The sequence below is a fragment of the Herpailurus yagouaroundi genome, unplaced genomic scaffold, assembly GCF_014898765.1.
Source record: "Herpailurus yagouaroundi ecotype Mexico unplaced genomic scaffold, PumYag 190, whole genome shotgun sequence".
Taxonomy (NCBI): Eukaryota; Metazoa; Chordata; class Mammalia; order Carnivora; family Felidae; genus Herpailurus; species Herpailurus yagouaroundi.
In genome coordinates this window covers 19,707,231-19,726,071 of record NW_024412421.1, presented here as the reverse complement: position 1 = coordinate 19,726,071, position 18,841 = coordinate 19,707,231, and the positions used below count along the sequence as shown (strand labels likewise).

Genomic DNA, 18,841 nt, shown 5'->3' with positions numbered 1-18,841 from the left:
TCTCTCTCTCTCTCTCTCTCTCTCTCTCTCTCTCTCTCTCACTCTCCCCCGCTACCCTCCCCCTTTCTAAAGATAAATAAGTAAATTAAGAATAAATCTTGGGGCACCTGGGTGGCTCAATCGGTTGAATGTCCGACTTCAGCTCAGGTCATGATCTCACAGTTCATGAGTTCGAGCCCTGAGTCAGGCTCTGAGCTGTCAGCACAGAGTCTGACTCAGGACACGAACTCGCGAACTACTGACAGCTCAGAGCCTGGAGCCTGCTTCAGATTCTGTGTCTCCCTATCTCTCTGCTCCTCCCCTGCTCACACGCTGTCTCTCTCTCAAAAATAAAGATTAAAAAAAATTTTTTTTAAGAATAAATTTTAAAAAATAAAATAAAATGAAAACTAATTTTGCAAACAAGTAGTTTTGAATATACAAAACATCCTGCCCAGCAGAATTTTTAACTTAGCTGCTACGTGTTCAAAGCAGTACTAGTCAAGATAACCGAAGGATAGAAACAGCCCAAATGCCCATCAATGGATGAATGGATAAAATGAGGTATATATAAAATATTCAGCCATAAAAAGGAATGAAGTGCTGCTGTATTCTACAACATGCATGACCCATGAAATACTACGCTAAGTGAAAGAAGCCAGACACAAAAGCCCACATTTGTATGATTCCATTTGCATGAAATATCCAGAATTGGTAAATCCATACAAACAAATCCCATATTAGGGACTGGGAAGCCAGGGACTGGGAAGGGACAAAGGAGAATGAGGAGCAACTACTTAAATAGGTTTGGGATTTCCTTCAGGAGTGATGGAAATGTTTTGGAACCTGATAGAAGTGGTTGCACAACACTGTCAATGCACTAAATGTCACTGAATTGCTCACTTTAAAATGGTTATGTCATGTATATTTCATCTTAATTTGAAGAAGAAAGAACACTTAAAAACAGCTGCCATAATATTTTAAAGTGGACTTTTTGTCAAATGAAACTATTCAAGTTTAAATTTGGGAATTTCAGTTACAAGTCAAGTTTCAAACCTTAACACCTACTAGACCCATTTTAATACCGAAATGGTTTGGGGAGTTTTATGGCGAAAGTAATCTCTTAAAAAGCTGTTTTCATAGCTTTAAATGCTGTCCAATACTTTGGATGTATATACAATTCCTACTTACATGAGAATACTACGTTATTGATCATGAATTTGCTTTACAGCATTCTCTAATCACATCTGTCCTCAGTAAAAGTTTGCAGACATCAACTATTTATTTTCTTATAATAAAAATACTCATTAAAACAAGTTGTTTTTACTTTGTTAAATCTCAATAACCTAAACACATAATTCAGTGCCACTACTCTCCACACATGTCACTTTCCCATTTGTGCCTATGTTATAACACACACCACCATTCAGTCTGCCTGGAAGCAGAATTACTTGGGTTATATGTCCCTCTCCCATTTCCCAAGCTCCTTGAGGGCCCTTCAGTCCTTTTTTGCACCCATCATAACACTACAAAGTACCTAACAGTATCTTCAACATACAAGGTGCTCAAGTAATGTCAGTGGAATTGAAATAAATGTATTTTGCTGAAATAATTATGCTAAAAAGACAACATATGAAGACTAAAAGGACTAATAAGACAATACCGTCCAGAGAATCCTTAAGCCTCACGTTTAGGCATGTTTTTCATTGCAACTCTACTGAACAAACAGTCTACTGAACATCATGAAGTAACTCAACTAATACCCAGAAAGAATAAGGATTAATCTTATCCATCTCTTTTGAAGTTCGTCTACATATGAAATAGGGAAACTGAACTTAATGAACCACAGTATTCCAAACCAGGTCACAGGAGAGCTCTAAGTCCCCAACCATCCTGTTTCTATTTCCTGATTGGTCTGACCTCCAAGCATTACGGTGTTCAACCTTCCCAATTCACGAGCTCCTTTAAAACATCTTCTGAGGTGGGCTTTTAATTAAAATAAAAACTGACTCCCAGAACTTTCTAGAATTATGAACAGGGCACCCCACTTTTCTTCATCTTTCAAAACACTCTGCTCAAGAAATGTAGTTTTCAGAAAAGACCCGTTATAGTTACACTTCGAATTAAATGTGGGCCATAAACTTGCCCAAGTGTTAACACGATGGCATTACTCTAAGAAAGCAGATTTAAACAGACATGTGCACGAATTTCAGAGAACTCTTACACCTCAAGAATGTACATCTTTAAAACAAAAAATATTAAAAACCTAGGAAAGATGAAAAGTTAAGTGCGCTTACACTTCACAGGGTCAGCTTTTTCTCCGCACCACGCTGGCAAAGCAACGACAAGCAGACACCACTTGGGCAGCGGCCCCGATCCTCAGCCTCCAAACCGCAGGCGTCCACTGGCCATAGGAGTCCCGGAGTCGAGTTCCCCACTAGTTCGCATCCAGCCAAGCCCGCGGCCACTTCCACGTCGCTGCGACCCACACAACTCTTCGAGCGATTTAAATCTGCTCTTCATTCACCGCAAGCACAAACACACACACCCACACACACAAATCCGCTCTTCGCTCATCGCGCGCGCGCGCGCGCGCGCACACACACACACACACACACACACACACGATATTACTAAGCCCCAGACAACCAAGCCACCAGGGAAGCGGCGAGCTCTTGCGAACGAGGAGAGGAGACGCTTTTCGGTCCCGCCCCGTCCGGCACCCACCTGCAGGCCGCGAGCCCGAGGACGGCGGCGCCGGCGCCCCGTCCTCGCCAAAGACGAGTTTGAAGTCGAGCTCGTCGTGGGCGCCACAGTTTGCAGTAGTCATCGGCGTGGCCCAGGGTGCTGCGGCTCCTCCTCTGGCGGCGGCGGCGACGGAGGCGGCGGCAGCGGCAGCGGCGGCGGCAGCTCCTCAGCGCCGCTTCATGCCCGGCCGCTCGGGCCAGGAGGTCGCGGCTCCGCGGCAAAGTTTCCGGGCAGGGACCGTGACACCGAGCGTTCCGTTCCGAACTTGAGAGCTGGCCGCGCGCCGAGCCGCACCAGGAGCCGCCGTCACAACCCGTCGCTGGTGCCTAAGCCGCCACGGTCGCCTTAGCCGATATTCCCCGCCCCCCAACAGCCGCCTCAGCCAGCGCGCTGCCGCGCAGGGCTGCACGACTAACCCCGCCCCCTACCGCGCGCCCATCAGAGCGTGCTGCGCATAGGCCACTAGCGCCCCTGCTAGCCCAATGGCTCCGCCCCATCAACGGCCTACCGCGTGATTCCCTCTCCGGGAGAAGGAAGTCACGTGCATAAGGAGAGCTGGATAACCCCAGTATCTCTTGGGAGTTGTAGTTCGGCCGCTATCCTTTCCTCAACTTCTAAACCCGGGCCCTACACTCGCGTGTGAGGCGGCTAGCCCTCTGTTATTGGATTGAATGCAATCCAATCCACCCGCCAATCGAAGATCCCATTCCTTACTGGGCAGAGCTCACGTCGAATATGGTTATGGCTTCGGTGAAGGGCGGCTGAAATGTTACTCTAATGGCTGGGTTTGGGGAATGTGTCAGGGCCCCGGAGGGGTATTACGTGAACGCCACTCACAATCTCATCCTGCCACCCCAACCCTAATGGCGGAGCCTGGGGTGAGGCCCGCTGAGCTTCCAGCTCGGTTGGGGCGGAGTCCGAGGAGACCTGCGCTACGCGAGGAGTCCGGAGTCTCTGCTCCTCAACGATGCAGATCCACCCCTTCGGGGCGGGGCCCGCTCCCGGTAGCGGCGCCTTTGTCCGCGTCGGCTAGCGAGCAACTACTCCCTGGAGGACAGCCAGCGCGTTAGAGGACTCGGCAGAGCCCCATGGGCAAAGTCTGCCCGTTGCTGTAAGCCGACTGAACCAGAAAGCCCGTCGTGATCTCGCACCACTCACGGGCTCGGAGACCTCAGCATCCCGGTGCACATCCGTGAAAGGAGGGCCCGATACCCAAAATGAGTGGTTTGTTAGTGGAGAGGAAGTGACACTGTCTGAAGAACTGTTTTTCGCTCTCGGTTCCTCCCCAGCGAGACTGTCTTCCCTTGAGACCCAAGACGCCTCCTCCTGGGCCTGGGGTGGAAGCTGTGCCAGGGGACGCTGAGCCTGGATTGTTTACTTAGGACTCCAAGAGGCAGGGTGGACTGGGAGCTCGAGAATTGGGAGAAGGAGCGGTGACCTACTTCCCTAGCTCTAGGCTCCAAAGGGCACAGTATCAATAGAAGCATGTTGCGTAGGAACTCAGGGCACTAGGTCTCGGCCTTGGGTGCAGGTGCAAAGGCCCAGGAGCTCTCCCACAAAAAGGAGAAGAGGGCAAAGTGGAGTGCTTTGCAGAAAGGTTTCAATATATGGACCGATACCTGAGCTACCAGGGAGCCCTAGGGAAGGCCTAACTAGGCCTCAAGTCAGGAGGACAGGTAATGTCCAGAGCAGATAAAATGTTCATCTTGGATTGGGCAGAAAACTTTTCCTGCTGAATGCTCTGTACCCATACCTGTGCTGAACCTAGGAAAGCAGAGATAAATTAGTCTCCCTTCAGGAGAGCGGGAGAGGACAGCAAATCTATAATCACTGTGTGAAGCGATTAGGCTTGTGCCAGGATCTCCAAGAAGGTTCATAATTCCACTGGGGTTACAGGGCCTCCACAGGACTAAGTAGGAATTGGAAAGATGGCCAAGAAGTGAGGAAGATGGTTCCAGGCAGAAAACAGATTGCCAAAAACTTAGAAATCAGAAAGTACCTGCAGTGAGCAGAAGCCAAAGATAAGGCCAGATGAATGGGCAGAGTGCTGCAGGCCACTACAAAGTACCTAGATTTTATCCTGAGGGAAGCAGGGAGCCATAGAAGGATTTAGAGCAAGGAACTTAACATATTCAGAATTTTGGATGAATTACTGAGTTGTACTGGGGGAGGGTGAAATTAGGGGCAGAAGAAAATAACAGGTCAAGGAGAGGGAGCCAATGGCATTGTGTGGGTGGTACCCTCCTAATGAGCAATTTCAGGATGTGTTGTCCATCACCACCCCCGACCTCCCCCCAACATACTTTCCAGGTTATTATCTGGATTGAGAAAATGGATCTTTACCTAGCCCCTCTGCCCTCCAAACAAGGGACCCAGCTAGCCAGGCCACAGAGAATGCAAGAGGGAGACCCTGGACCTATCAGCCCTACCACCAGGAAGGGACCACAGAAGCTGGAGATGGTTTGAACAATTCACCAAAGCATCCATCTGTGTGTCTGTTTTACTCATCTGTGTTCCCAGCCACTGTGCACCTGGAGAACACTTAGAAGGGGTCATTTCCTGGGAAGGCTTATGGGCTGGAGAAAACAGAACTCTAACCTAGATTGATAAGGGCTAGAGCATCAGTAGGCACTGACTGTAGGAAAAGTGTCACCATCTTTGTAAGAAAAGCAGCAATGGCTTAGAGCTCTGCAAGGTGGGACAGAGGTCTACCCCACTCACACACACCAATACCTGAACTCTCTCCACTCCTTTTCCTCAGCCAAGGCCTCCCTATCAGCTCTTCCTCAGGCCAGTTCTTCCTCATTCCAGCTCAAAAGCTCTTTTAGATGGTAAGAGGTCATCTGACCTGCCTCCAGCCTTCTGAGGGCCCTGTGAACCAGGAGGCCAGGGGACCAGTGCAATGGGACTCCTGACTGGTGGACAAGGACTACGGGGATTGCTATTCACCCCCTTCTTCCTCCTCTGTGAATTCCGGCCAGGCCTGAGACTTAAGAAAAGCCATTACTTTCATCAGCTGCCATAGGCCTGGACCTGAACCCCACTGCTGAAGGCTCTCCCATGGCCTCTGAGCCATGGGATGGTACAGCTTAGCCCGGCAGGGCCCAGCCCAACCCCTTTTGTTCCACATTAGGGAAAATAGGAGCTTTGGAGGAAAGTCAGAGTTTAGAAAAGTTCTTTCTATGCCACATATCCCATACAACAAGCTTATTTGAGTCTTCTTTTGTGCCTGTTCCCTACTCCCATGCTGAGGCTGGCCATAGGGAACACAAGGACTGCCCTTGAGCAGCTCTCAATCTGGGCAGAGGCAATACCAGCCAACTACAATTGACCAAAGTTGCTTGCTGAAGTCAGCACAGGGTGCTGAGAAGACAGGGTCAGCATTTTGTCCTCAGATGCCAGGCTGAGGAGTTTGGACTTGATCCAGAGGGGAGTGGCGAGCCATGGAAGAATTCTGAACAGGATTGACACTTGGAAGGAACTAAGTGTGCAGGGCTGGAGGGTTAAGAGATTCCCCACTCATCTTTTTACATTTCTTTCTTTCTTTTTCTTTCTTCCTTCCTTCCTTCCTTCCTTCCTTCCTTCCTTCCTTCCTTCCTTCCTTCCTCTCTCTCTCTCTCTTTGAGAGAGCATGAGCTTGGGAGAGGGGCAGAGGGAGGGAGGGAGGGGGGGAGGGAGAGAGAGAGAGAGAGAGAGAGAGAGAGGATCCCAAGCAGGCTCTACACTCAGTGCAGAGCCCAACATGGGTCTCAATACCATGACCCTGGGATCATGACCTGAGCCAAAATCAAGAGTCAGACACTCACTTGACTGAGCCACTCAGGCGCCCCAAGATTCCCCACTCATCTTTGCACAAAGTTGTCTTCTCGCTGTGACCTTTGGAAGATGTGCCACCCTCTCCAGCTTTATTCATCCCTCCTTCTCATGTGTCCCCAAAATGTGATGAGCTAAGAGCAAGTCCTCAATCTAGGTGGCTGGAATGGATGACTACGTGTTGTGGACACTAGCCCAGAGAGAGGTTTGGGCATCTAAATGGCCTTAGTTTAAGGTGGGCATGGTGAGAACAATAAGTGGAGCTTTCAGACCCAACTGGGCCCTCCCAGTTGGTCCCAGACCTTGGGAAGGTCACTGTGAGACCATGGCAGGCATCATTGAGGTATGCTAAGATGAGACCATTTGAGAGCCAACATATTCAACCAGGAACTTTGCCAGACATCCTCAGTTATGGAACATACACTAGCCCCTCCCTCACCTGCTCCCTGCAAATGCCCCTCTCCCCAGTGCTTTTCCTGGGCCCTCTAAGTCCCCATACTCCAGCCTCTATCTTAACAGCTGACCTCTACCTCACCTCTCCTTCTCCATAGCCCAGAAATAAACCTGATGCACCAAAGAAGGGGCTTCCCCAGGGAAACTACACTGGTGGAAGAGGCCTGAGGGTACAGTCCAAACCCACAGGAAAAATGGATCTTAAGACTTGGTATTTGTCTCCCATGGGATCCTTCCATAAGCTCTGACTAGCTCAGGATGCTGGGGGCCCACTGGGGCCTCTCTGTCTGCCCTGTTCCAGTTGGGATATGAGGAAAGACCAAGGGGCATTTTAACTGAGATAGTTTGTGAGAAAAGTCAGAAACTGTGCCTAAAGCTTGATGGTTAAGACTGCAACAAGCCTCAGTCTGTCTCCTGGGTGGGGCTCCTTCTCTTGGAGCACTGGTCTGGGAAGCTAGGGCAGCCCCAGCATAGAGTGACCCCATTAGCCACAGAGTGCCCTATCATAGGCCTATTTATCCTCCAGTCAGCCTCATGCAGGCAGAGCAGCTGATCTCCCTCTCAGAGAGGGCCCTTAGGCCCAAAGAGAACTAGAAGTGACTTGCCCAAGGTCAGACAGCAATGGGCTCTGGGAGGCAGCTGGTAGTGCAGTATCCTTATCTGCATACAGAGGAACAAGTGTGCAGACAGGTGCAGCTCCAGGACTGAAACAGAGGCATCACCGCCTGATCTCAGGCCACCAGGGCCAGGGGATGCTGGCTGGCATAGGGGCCTGACCCTAGAGATATGGGAGAAACATGGCCTTGGCCTAGAGGGGAATGCCCCTCCCTACAGCACTTGGAAAAGGGGAGGAGAAGTAGTGTGTTTACAGTGGAGGAAGCGGGGGTGGTGCAGGGCAGGGACCTTTGGTCAGAACGCCCCTCCCAGTAAGAGGGGGAGGCCCCATGAGATGTGGTAGCCGTTTGTTTGCTTCTCACTGCCAGGAGGAAATTAAAGAGAATCTGCCACTTCCTTCCGGCCCAAGTGGGATAGTGGGGGCTGGGGGCAAGCAGCGGCGTGGGTGGACGATTTTAAGGGACCCAAACTGCTGGCATCAGCAACCTGTGTTCTCAGTGTCCCCTACCCAGAGCAGACACCTCAGCAGGTCTGAACTCCAGCCAGCTGGGGGTCAGACCCAGGACCTGCCCAACGTATCTGAGCTGGTCCCTCACTAGGGTACCAGATACCCTAACTGTTCCCCAGATTCTATAGCACCTCTCATCAAGAAAGTCAGTTGATGGGCAGTACCTCAGGTTTGCCATCAGTAGAATGGGCTTCTTGGGCCTTTCTGGCTCAGCCCAAGTCCAATGAGCATTAAAGGATACACCCAACCCCCTACTTCCAACCAGATCCATAAGGATGGGTAGGGGATATGCTGTTGGAAGCTCTAGCTCTGCACAGAGGGTGGGAGTGAAATAATTATGCCAGGCCATGAGTCTGTGTGACAATGCCCAGGGCTGAAGCAAGTAGCCATGGGTAAGGGTAGAGGTGTCTTTATTGCACTGTACCAATGTCAAGTTGAGGAGGCGCCACCCAAAAAGTTCCTGTTTTCAAAGAAAATACTGAGGTCACTAGGAACTTGGCCCTGTTACTCAGATCCACCAAAGAAGATGTGCACCCTAGGAACCCTTTGGTTCAGGCTGATGGACCAGGCCAGGACCTCTTAACTCCTGCCAGGAACAGTCAGCAATTTGTCCAATGGCATCAGGTTCATGCTTTGCACCCATAGCCAACTTACGGCCAGGCCCCTAAGGGGGATGGCCAAGGTAGGGACAATGGTCACCAGCCTTCCAGGGGGCTCTCTTCACCACTTCCCAAGGCCACAAAGGGCTTCTTGCACAGCTTCCCAGGCACTGCTGGCTCCTGAGCTCTGGGACCCCCAGGATCTTGGTCAGGGGCTTCCCGCTTGCGCTTGTGCAAGGAGGGGCTCTTTTCACCCAGCCGACCTTCAGGGAGGCCCCGGCTCCGCAGACAGACGATGGCCGCAGCCTGCTCTGCCAATTTCTTAGACTTGTCCCTGGGCAGATGAGGTATGGGACAATAAGGCAGGTAGACAGGCAGGCTGGCTCCAGGACTAGAGGCTGGAAAGGCCTGACTCTACACACCCTTGACAAAGATTCTGACAAAACTGAGGAAGGGGTCATTACCCAGGGATGCCACTGCCCAGGTACACCATCCTCCCCAAACCCTCTTACATCAATGTTGGGTACAGGCCCCTCATCCCAAGCCCCAAGCCCAATGATGAGGAAACTCACCACAAGGTGGACTGGTACTTTTGCTCAGCAACAGTCACAACAGAGCAGAAGAGGCGATCCAGGGGGCGCTGAACCTGGTGCAAAGAGAGCAAAGGCAACAGGGATGGCTACATGGGGACGAGAGGAATGAGCCCTGGGGCTCACCTGCCAGGATCACAAGGAAGGCAGATAAAGGAAGTACTTCCCACCTAAGTTAAATGAAGGCTACTTGTATCACATGCTCCTCCCTAGCAGAAGTGCCTGGGCATCTGCCAGGGAAGAAAGACAGATACACAAACAGGTAACGACATTCCAGTATTTCAGGAGTTCAATCAGGGACCTAAGCAAAGGGCCATCAGACCCCTTAGCTGCACGTGACTATGGATCCTGCTTCTACTGACATCTGGATGGGCTAGGTCACCCAAAATGAGGAGGAGTTGACCAGATGGCAAAGGGGTAAGAGGGGGCAAGGATGTGGCAGAGAAGGTACACTTGGCAGAGTGACCAGATGATGTGGCTGGACAGAGAGCAGAGTGGACGAGACATGAAGCAGAAAGGCATGTGGGGGGCCCTGTGCTCTGTGTTGAGGTGCTGGAGCTTGATCCCAAAGGCACTGGGGAGAGGATGAGGACTTGAGCAGGGAGGCAGAGGTCAGATTCGCTTTGGAAAACTCACTCTGGGAGAGGGGGACACAAGTCCCAGAAGGTACAAGTTTAGAGGTCAGAAGGTCAGTCCAGAAGAGACAGTGCAGCTTAAACAAGACATGGCCATGGGGACCAGAGGAGGTGAAGCAAGACTGTCTTAAAGTTTCCACCAAGGGGCCTCAAGTCTGGGGCCCAATTCTGTGCCCCAGTGGCTAAGGCCTGGTCCAAAAACATGTCTAACTTTTAGGTTTGAGCATTCTTCCTAAGTAAGCCAATAGGCCCTTTCCAGAGAAGTCTCCCTTGTCTAAGCAACACCACTGGCAGGGACTGGCCCAAGCAACCCCTTACATAGGCCTCAAGTTCAGTGTTATGAAAGTGGCCAGAATTAGACAACAGGCCCACTGACACAGAGAAGGGGCTATCATATCAGCAACTGGTCCAGCCGCCAGCAACCATTGCATATTGCAAGCCCACGGAAGACAAAGCCAGGCTCCAGCCAAGTAGTCTTGAGTTCAGGGTACAGGCTATGAGTGTGTTGGGGGTGATGACATCGGCCATGGGAGCACTCTAGGGCCAGGTGCAGGACCTCACCGTGTCATACACAGGCTGCGCCAACTTCTCCCTCCGGCACCACTCCAGCAGGCACATCTTGGGGGTGATCTGGGGTGAGTATGCCCTCCTGGGAAAAGGAGAGGAAGGAGTCAGGGCTCACCCACCATCACCACCAGGCTTCTGCCTCAGGACTTCTGTACTTATTCCCCTGAGCTCCCATTTCTGTTCCACCAGTGGGGTGTGGCCTGGGTTCTGCCTAAAAGGAAGATGGGCTTCAGCATGCTTGAGGAATTGCGATAGGATGTGAAATCCCGGCACTCTGAACTCTAGCCTGGAAAACAGCCTTCAAAAGCCAAAAAGGAAGGTCCAGTTTGCCTCTTAAAACAAGACAGGAGGGAGTGGGTGGTGGTTAGGAATATAGATGGCCACACAGCGGTCTCGGATCTAGCTTACTACCCACCCTTATCATGTCCCCTGAGTATCAAGATGATCTGTTTCTGCCTTGGACACAGTGTACTCTTATTTCCAGAGTCAGAGCCAGTCGGTGATAGGGTGACAGAGTGGGAGGCACTATGTTCCAACTTCCCACCAGGAGCTCTCCCCAGATATGACTGACCAACTATGCCCACACTCCTTCCTCCCAAGCCCTTGCCAGACAAGACTGGCTCCCACTATGGGCCCAGGGACCTGAGAAAGGCTCAGATCCCAGATGGCAAAAGACAAGGATGAGGACCTTACTCCAAGCTGAGTCACACTCTGAAGGAATAATCATCTTGAGGCTACTTCTGCCTAAAGAGGGAACCACAGGGCTGGTATGGGGCAGTGAGTATGGGGCAGTAGGTATGGGCAGGGGTTGCACAGCCAGATGAGGGCGAGGGTACCACTGCCTTGGAGGCAGCTAGATGCTCAGGGCCAGGGGAATAGCATAGACTTTCAAGAACAGGAGACAAGTTCTCCATCCCAAGTTGTGGGAGGGGGTGGATCAAAGAAAAGGTGTTTAGTCACACTTGAGACAACATGCACACCCCTGACAGTGCTGCCTGGGCTTTTTCAGGGGCCGTGTTCCTCAAAATGCCATCTCTGGGACACTGAAAAATGAGAACGAGTATCCAAACCCAGAAGACTTGTAGTCCCTAAGCTTAGCATTAACCATGTACAGCAGCCAGCTGAGGGCGCTGGCCCCAGCCAAGCTGAGGCCAAGCTGCAGACCTACCGGTCAAACTTCACAGCCATCTTAATGATACCAGAGGTGTCTTCAGCTGGTTCCCCCGCTGCCTCTGGGGTCCTGGCTAAGAACTCAGCCCGCCGGGCATTCAGCTCTTGTGTCATCTCCTCGTAAAAGGCACCAAGGCCAAAGGCCTCACTGTGGAGGGATAAGCAACGCAGTGAAAGTCCTTTAGTGGAATCAACATCTAGGAAACTACTGCAGGAGCCCAGGGCCTTGCCATTGAGAAATGCCCCTCCTCCCCACCGCCGCCCCACATATATATGAAAACACCACTGAGATCTAGCCATCAGGGGGTGCCTCCTACCTACCCCTGGGATCAGCCTGGACTGGCAGAGAGTGAATGTGAGCCTCTGGGGGTGGACACCGGAAGACAAGCTGGGGTGGGTGGAAAAGGCTGTAAAGGTCACCTCTACCACCTGAGCCCAGACTCTCTTCCAAAGAAGAAAACACATGCAAGTGACCCTAGCCAACAGTGAGTGAACTGACCTACACTGAACAAGCTCCTGGCTTATGCACAGCCTCATCCTCATGTGGACCCAAGGGAGAAAGAGACAGAGGCCACGACCACTAAGTGGTTCCCCACTTCCTGCCCCAGCCACAAGCAGTTAGGCCTAGACTAAACTGAGGTACCATCAAGAGCTACAAAATTATACTCTTTCTCTTGAGCTCATTAGACACCTGAGTCAACCCTGGTTAAGCTATGTGGGATAGGGACTGAACCAACACCACAAGCACAGGGTTGGGAAGAGTCTTCTGGCAACTCTTTTCCCTGCTAGGAAGCATCTTGAGGACCAGAGGGTATTTGTGAGGATGGGTGCCTGGGCACAAGCATGGTTTAGAAAAGTTTCTTTGATGGGGCACGTGGGTGGCTCAGTTGGTTAAGTGTCCGACTTTCAGCTCAGGTCATGATCTCACACTTCATGGGTTCAAGCCACACATCGGGCTCCGTGCTGACAGCTTGAAGCCTGGAGCCTGCTTCAGATTCTGTGTCTCCCTCTCTCTCTGCTCCTCCCCTGCTCATGCTCTGTCCTCTTTCTCAAAAATAATAAATATTAAAAAAATTTTTTAATTAAAAAAGAAAAGTTTCTTTGAGGAAGGAGGAAGCAGACAGCCAACATGAGGAGGAGAGAGCATTCAGGCAGAAGACCCAGTTTGAGTACAGGTGTGGGCCTGGGAAAATAGGTAAATATGGAGCCAAAGGAACAGGTACTAGGCCACGTTGTGAGGGGCCCCAAAGGTCAACCACCTGAACTGGAGCTATATCAAATGTAGAGGACCATGGGGTAGCCTCCCAGACTGCAAAGTGATGGGGTGTGGGCACAGGCTCAGGCCAGGGGCTCAATTCTGACCATTGGGTCTTGATGGCCTGGTGTGTGGCAGATCTGTTACTGTGAAAGTCCCTTCCTCCCCAGGAATTCCCAAGCCCAGTCCCCAGATTCCTCCATCCTACTGGCACTCTAGTTCCCAAAATTCTGCTGTGAGATCAGTCCAGAGATGGAAATTTCCAAAGGTTTCTTAAGTATCCTATTCTGTGAGGCAAAACTGCATCACCACCCCACTCCAGTACATCCACCTCCAGAAGCTGTATCCCTGGTCCCCTGATAGTCAACCAGGGCTCATAGTCAAGTCTGGGCAACGTCTGCAAGTAATTATGGACAGCCATTGCCTCTCTCACCAAATTTCCTGGGAAGACTGGGCGGCATGGAGCAACCTTCCCTGGGGCGACTCCAACTGTTCTCGTAGCATCTGGCACAAGCAATACTTGGTGTTGGTGTAGTGGTTTTCATACTGCACAGCCTGAGGGAAGAACCAACATGAGCCTACTTGCTGCCCAGGATCTGAGGCCTGAGCTATGGCAGGGAAAGGGCCTCCAAGAGGGCATCAGAGGTATGCTTGCAGATGAGGTAGTGTGACCTCATAAGAAAAGCCACCTCCATCCTGGCCATTTACTCCTCCTGTTAGTGGCACAATGCTCAAGAGTCATAGCTGAGGGTCAGGAGCATATTCTACTGAACAGCCTGACAGAAGTCCAGATGTGTGGGGACCCCTTCCTGCTTCAGCCACCATAGGCTACCACAGAGGACCTGCTGCCATTCCAGGGCAGGGAGGAGGAGCAAGTCAAAATCTGGTGTGACAGGAACAGCACCAGGACAGGGGTGAGATTCTTCTATCTCTAAACACAGTGTAGAACAGCCTGTCTCCAGTCTACGGCCATACCACCCTGAACGCGTCCGATCTCGTCTGATCTCGGAAGCTAAGCAGGGTCGGGCCCGGTTAGTACTTGGATGGGAGAACAGCCTGCCTCCAATCTCCCCCGCCATGGGTAAGGCACAGCACAATGTGCCAGTCGTGTTCACATGTTACTTGTCACTTCACTGAGCTTCACAAGCATGAGGTGCAGTTGTTACCCCTACTCCACAGACTGAGAAATGCAGCCTCGGGAAGCAAGCTGACTGCACAGGGATACCCAGTAGAAGCCTGCCTGGCTGGGCAGACAGAAAAGCAGTGAGTGGAGGGTGCCCCAGCCTCTAGAACACCCTCCCACCCTTCGCCCCCTACACTCTTCTAATCTCTCCACCTAGGCCTGTATCTTCAGTAACCGGGAAGGTACCGTGACATGCTGAGGACAAAGCAGAGATACGCTGGTAAAGCCCCAGCCGGTGGCAAGGCCTTGATCCAGCTTGTCAGAAGGCACCTGACTAGACCAGCAGCAGCCCTGCCTAAGCTTGAAAGCCACTCCCCTCCTTCAGGACTACAGCTCTTGAGAAGCTGCCAAAGGATGGACTGAGCAAGAATGACAACATCACCTTTTACCCAGTGAGCAAGCTCAGCACAGCTGAATGTATCTTCTCTGCTACAGACTTGCTACTCAGGTGGAAGAGCTAGATAGGCGACCTAGGCTAAGGCAAGGTCTCTAGCTGACTCAGGATACTGGATGGCCTGGTGGTCACAAACCTGCCCAACAGGACACCTGGAACCCAGGAGATGAGGGCTGTAGTATCAAGCTGGGGAGGCTCTAGGGACAGAAACTGCCCATCTTTGGACAGTTAGAAGCCTCAGGGCCTCCTACCATACCCAGCTTGCACAGTCCCAGGGATACCCACATGCCATGGCAGCCACAGAGCCAAAGGCATGGCCATGGCCTGAAGGGGGCATGGGCAGTCTGAGGATCTGAGAAGCTCCTGACCCTCCTAGGAGGGTGCAACTCCCAGTATCGAAGAGGATGAGGGCTAGACTCTCTGCTCAGGCCCAGTGCACTGATGAATTAGAAGTCCACCGACTGTCTCTCTGCCTGCAGACATGTACAGCTAATCACAGAGACTCACACAATTCCAGGATTGTACCAAAGGGACAGGGCAGGTGAACTGGTCAAAAAATTCCTTTAGAGGGATGGGGCACCTGGATGGCTCAGTCAGTTGAGCATCTGACTTAGGCTCAGGTCATGATCTTTTGATTCATGAGTTCAAAGCCCACGTTGGTCTCTTCTGTGCTGACAGCTCAGGACCTGGAGTCTGCTTTGGATTCTGTGTCTCCCTCTCTCTCTGCCCTTCCCCTGCTCATGTTCTCTCTCTCAAAAGTAAAAAAAAAAAAAAAAAAAATTAAAAAGAATTTTTTAAAATTCCTTTAGAGGGAAATGTTTCTGGCACTACAATCAAGCTCTCAGTGAGAGGAAAAAGCTAGTCCCTAAGGAGAGGGTTAAAGTTAGGCTATTCCCTAAGTCAGAGGTTAAAGCGTTCTGGGAATGAGCAAGAGAAGAGTTTTATTTTATTTCAAATAAGTCAACTCTACACCCAGTGTGGGGCTTGAACTCACGACCTCAAGATCACCAGCCACATGCTCCACCAACTGAGCCAGCCAGGCACCCCAGCAAGAGAATAGTTTTAGAAGTGATTCTGACGCATGACAAGATGCAAAGTCTCTGTACAGATAATCTATCCTCAACGATAATTACAATGGCTTTTCTTAGCTGTAGCTGTTCAGGCACCAACCACTGGCATGAGTGTCTTCAGTGACACAGATCCCATTGTCGTTGTGCATGCGTGTATATGTGTGTGGAGGATGTGAGAGAGAAAGATTCACATGTTTGGGGCCTTAGCAGCATCCTGAATCCCAGGGTCCTTGATAGGACCTCATTGCCTAGAAAGCTTTAGAAGGAGGTGATGGTAGGGGTTGCCCCAGCATCCTCTCTTCACATTGAAACCAAGGAGACCCAATGCTACATTATAAGAACTACAAAGAGAAGGAGAGGAACAACAATGGCTGCTGGGGGCTGGGGCTCACCCAAGGCACCTTCTGCAGGAATGTGGCAGACAGTGAAAAATGTTTCTTTTGAAAAAGTGCATAGACGTACATATCGGATGTACTTCTGCATGACCTCCTCCAGGGGTCGCAGACCCTCCTTGAGGAAGATGGATGGGTTCCACATGGCGGCTCGGGCCACCATCACTGAAGAGGCTGCTGTGGCTTGTCGAAAGTCCTCTATGTCCAAATATTCTTGGATGTGGTCATGAGATCCTCCGCTGAAAGGCAACAGGGGAGTGAGGGGTATCCTCATACTAGCATCTTCAGAAAAAAGCAACTCCCAGATCTGCTACTCATTAACCATGTGGCTTTGACCAAATCCTTCAGCTGTGAGTACTTTGGGAGACTGGAGGTTAGAACACACACCCCACTATGGGGTCAGAAACACCAAGTGAGATAACACAGTGAAACAGCCTGAACCAGGCCTGGCACTTAACAGGTGTCTCAGAGATTTTACCTTCCTTCCCTCCTCCTCATCCTAAACAGTGGCTAAAGCCAGCCCAAATCTGAAGACATAGGTCTGTTAAGTGGATGCTGGGATCACAGAAAGATCCCCAGCCTGGAGCACCTATATACCTACTAACAGGTGGGTCAAAAACCACAGACACAGTGGTGATCATGAGAGGAAGGAAGGAGGCCCAGTTTGGTTGCAATTTCCCTTCCTGCCACCCCGAGGCCCCAAGGGCCCCCTTGGAAACTGCTCCATTTGCATCTGTTCCATTGGGGGCCAGGTGGCAGCCTCAATCCAGGCACAGCCTTATATGTATGGTGGGGAAGACCCTCAGGTGGCAGCAGCAGCAACAGGATCCAGGGTCTTGAGTACCCTACCCTCTCCACGCCAGCCCTAAAACTCCTGGCCTGGGAACAACCAAGCCTGGCTACCACCCCCAACCTTAACTCGCTCCCTCCTTCCCACCAGGCAGGCATGCCCTTTGTCAGGACTTCGGGGCTTTAGAATTTCTGTTCCCATCTTGCCATCAGGCTCTATGCCATCCTAAGGTGCAAGGCTGCACTGGACTGGCCCACATGGCCAGTGCCCCAATGACAACTGGACACTGTCTTACTGCTAAGCCTCTGGGCTGGTCACTGGTACCTCAGAACTGTCAGTCTCATTCCCTGGTCCTATGGCTGCCCAGAATGCTTGTCTGGGCTTTGGACTGTGACCTGCCTTATGCCCCCTGAGCCATACTTCTGTATGCTCTGGCTTGGGACTACTCACCCTACACCCTGCACACCTAACTCTGGGTGTGACATCACTTTTGCCTTGGGTCTGCTTCAGCGGCTGCTTTCTTGCTCTCCCTGTCTCCTGAACACTCCTACCCTCAACCCATCTATCAAAATGCCCTGGGACCCTGCCTACTGCACACCTACATCGGTCACTCACCAGAAGCTAGTGGACACAATAGGTACTTTTCAGCTTCATGTCCAACCTCATTTTTTTGTACTACCCTTTTTTCCTTTTCCCTTAGGTCATTTTTTAATGCTAGCTCATTCCATTTTTTGTATGCCAGCTCAAACTTCTCTGAGTGAGGTGGAGCACAAAAAAGTAAACGATGAGGAAGAGAGGCTTACTTGGCTATGACAGGAATGGAGAGGGTTTCAGCAATGGCTCTAATGGCTTCACAGCTTACAGGGTGCTGAGGTCTTTCTTCCCGCTTTCTTGGAGATAAAGAAAAAAGGATGGGCTGAGGGCTGAGGCCATATCACAGTTCAAACTAAGGTTTACCTTAGCCAAACCCTACCATCCTCCCTACTGAACCTCAGGAAGGCCATGTGGCCATGAAGGACAGGGTTCTGGGCTGCAGAGGATGGCTCTCCATGACCTCTGTTGTAAGGGGCAGGAGCAGCAGAAGTCCCTGCTGAGAAGGCAAGTCCAGCTCTTGCAGGCCTGCAGGTGAGGTGTGGCTGCACAGGGCTGGTGTGGGTGGCCTGGCTCCCAAGGTCACACTGCCTTTCCTTGGCTTCCCTTCACCTGTGCCAGAGATGAGGGACAGTGCTATAAGAATGCTGCCCCTACTGTCCCAGTGCTGCCCTCCCCACGAGACTGGGAACAGCTGCTGCCCTCAGACTGGCCACTCCCACACAGCTGCCTATGCTGAGGCTGAGTTGGGCAGCTGATCCTGGGGAGAGGCACCTGGCACAGGGTAGACCCAGCAGGCAGGACAGGCCACAAATCATGGCTGTCACAACAAGCCCCAGAGAGGTAGGACCACAACCTAAGCCCTCTCCTTCCAAGGTCAACTGCAAGAGGTTCTTGTGTATGAGTGAATGAGTCTTAGAGATGCTGAAGTGAAGCCTGATCTAAGCTATGCTCAGGAACAAGCAAGAGAGATGGTCAACCAGACAGCCCTTGCTCAGGTCTTGTCTGCGTGCATCTCCTCTGGTATGCTCCTCAACAAAAGGGTCAGGAGGCTCAACAAAAGCCTCAGAAGGCCCTGTCAACCCATCCTCACCTCTACCTCCCCACACCCCAGCAGCCCATTTCAGCCCAGAACCCATCCTCAACAGCTTTGATGGCCAGAAAGCCCCTCTTTAAACTCACCCGAATCTGTCTTCCTGGTGTTTCCAACTACTGGTAAAAAGGAATAGCTGTATTTATTCAGAGAACACCATATGCCAGGCACTGTGCCAAGGCTATATATTCACAACCTCATAAAAGCCTCAAGACAACCTTATAAAGCAGAAATTATCTTAATTTCCAAATGAAAAATGTGGTACTCAGAGAGGTTAAGTGATTTATCCAAGGATATACAGCCAACAAGCAGCAGAAATGGGAGCCCAAACCAGGCAGTCTGAGCCTAGAGCCTGCTGCCACAGGGAGGAGCTTGCATGTACACGTGTGTAGCCTT

General features: G+C 51.2%; 2 protein-coding genes across 10 annotated transcripts in view; both read right to left on the bottom strand.

Moving 5' to 3' along the window:
* NFATC3 (nuclear factor of activated T cells 3) overlaps positions 1 to 3,037 on the bottom strand; it is a 142,797-nt gene extending 139,760 nt beyond the window's left edge. For 2 of the 5 annotated variants that reach the window (XM_040498434.1, XM_040442862.1), the window contains exon 1: positions 2,707 to 2,931. In XM_040498434.1, coding sequence (XP_040354368.1) covers positions 2,707 to 2,809 — 103 coding nt within the window. In that variant the 5' untranslated portion in view covers positions 2,810 to 2,931. Of the gene's footprint in view, positions 1 to 2,706 lie in introns of all 5 variants that reach the window. The other 3 variants (XM_040498432.1, XM_040498433.1, XM_040442863.1) reach the window with 2 other exon arrangements.
* A 5,433-nt stretch (positions 3,038 to 8,470) lies between these two features.
* DUS2 (dihydrouridine synthase 2) overlaps positions 8,471 to 18,841 on the bottom strand; it is a 50,031-nt gene continuing 39,660 nt past the window's right edge. For all 5 annotated transcript variants that reach the window (XM_040442871.1, XM_040442869.1, XM_040442872.1 and 2 more), the window contains exons 10-16: positions 17,565 to 17,651; positions 16,042 to 16,210; positions 13,366 to 13,487; positions 11,676 to 11,825; positions 10,502 to 10,589; positions 9,288 to 9,361; positions 8,471 to 9,049 (exon numbers count right to left, since the gene is read on the bottom strand). In XM_040442871.1, the coding sequence (XP_040298805.1) occupies positions 8,812 to 9,049; positions 9,288 to 9,361; positions 10,502 to 10,589; positions 11,676 to 11,825; positions 13,366 to 13,487; positions 16,042 to 16,210; positions 17,565 to 17,651 (928 nt within the window). In that variant the 3' untranslated portion in view covers positions 8,471 to 8,811. The remainder of the gene's footprint in view (positions 9,050 to 9,287; positions 9,362 to 10,501; positions 10,590 to 11,675; positions 11,826 to 13,365; positions 13,488 to 16,041; positions 16,211 to 17,564; positions 17,652 to 18,841) is intronic.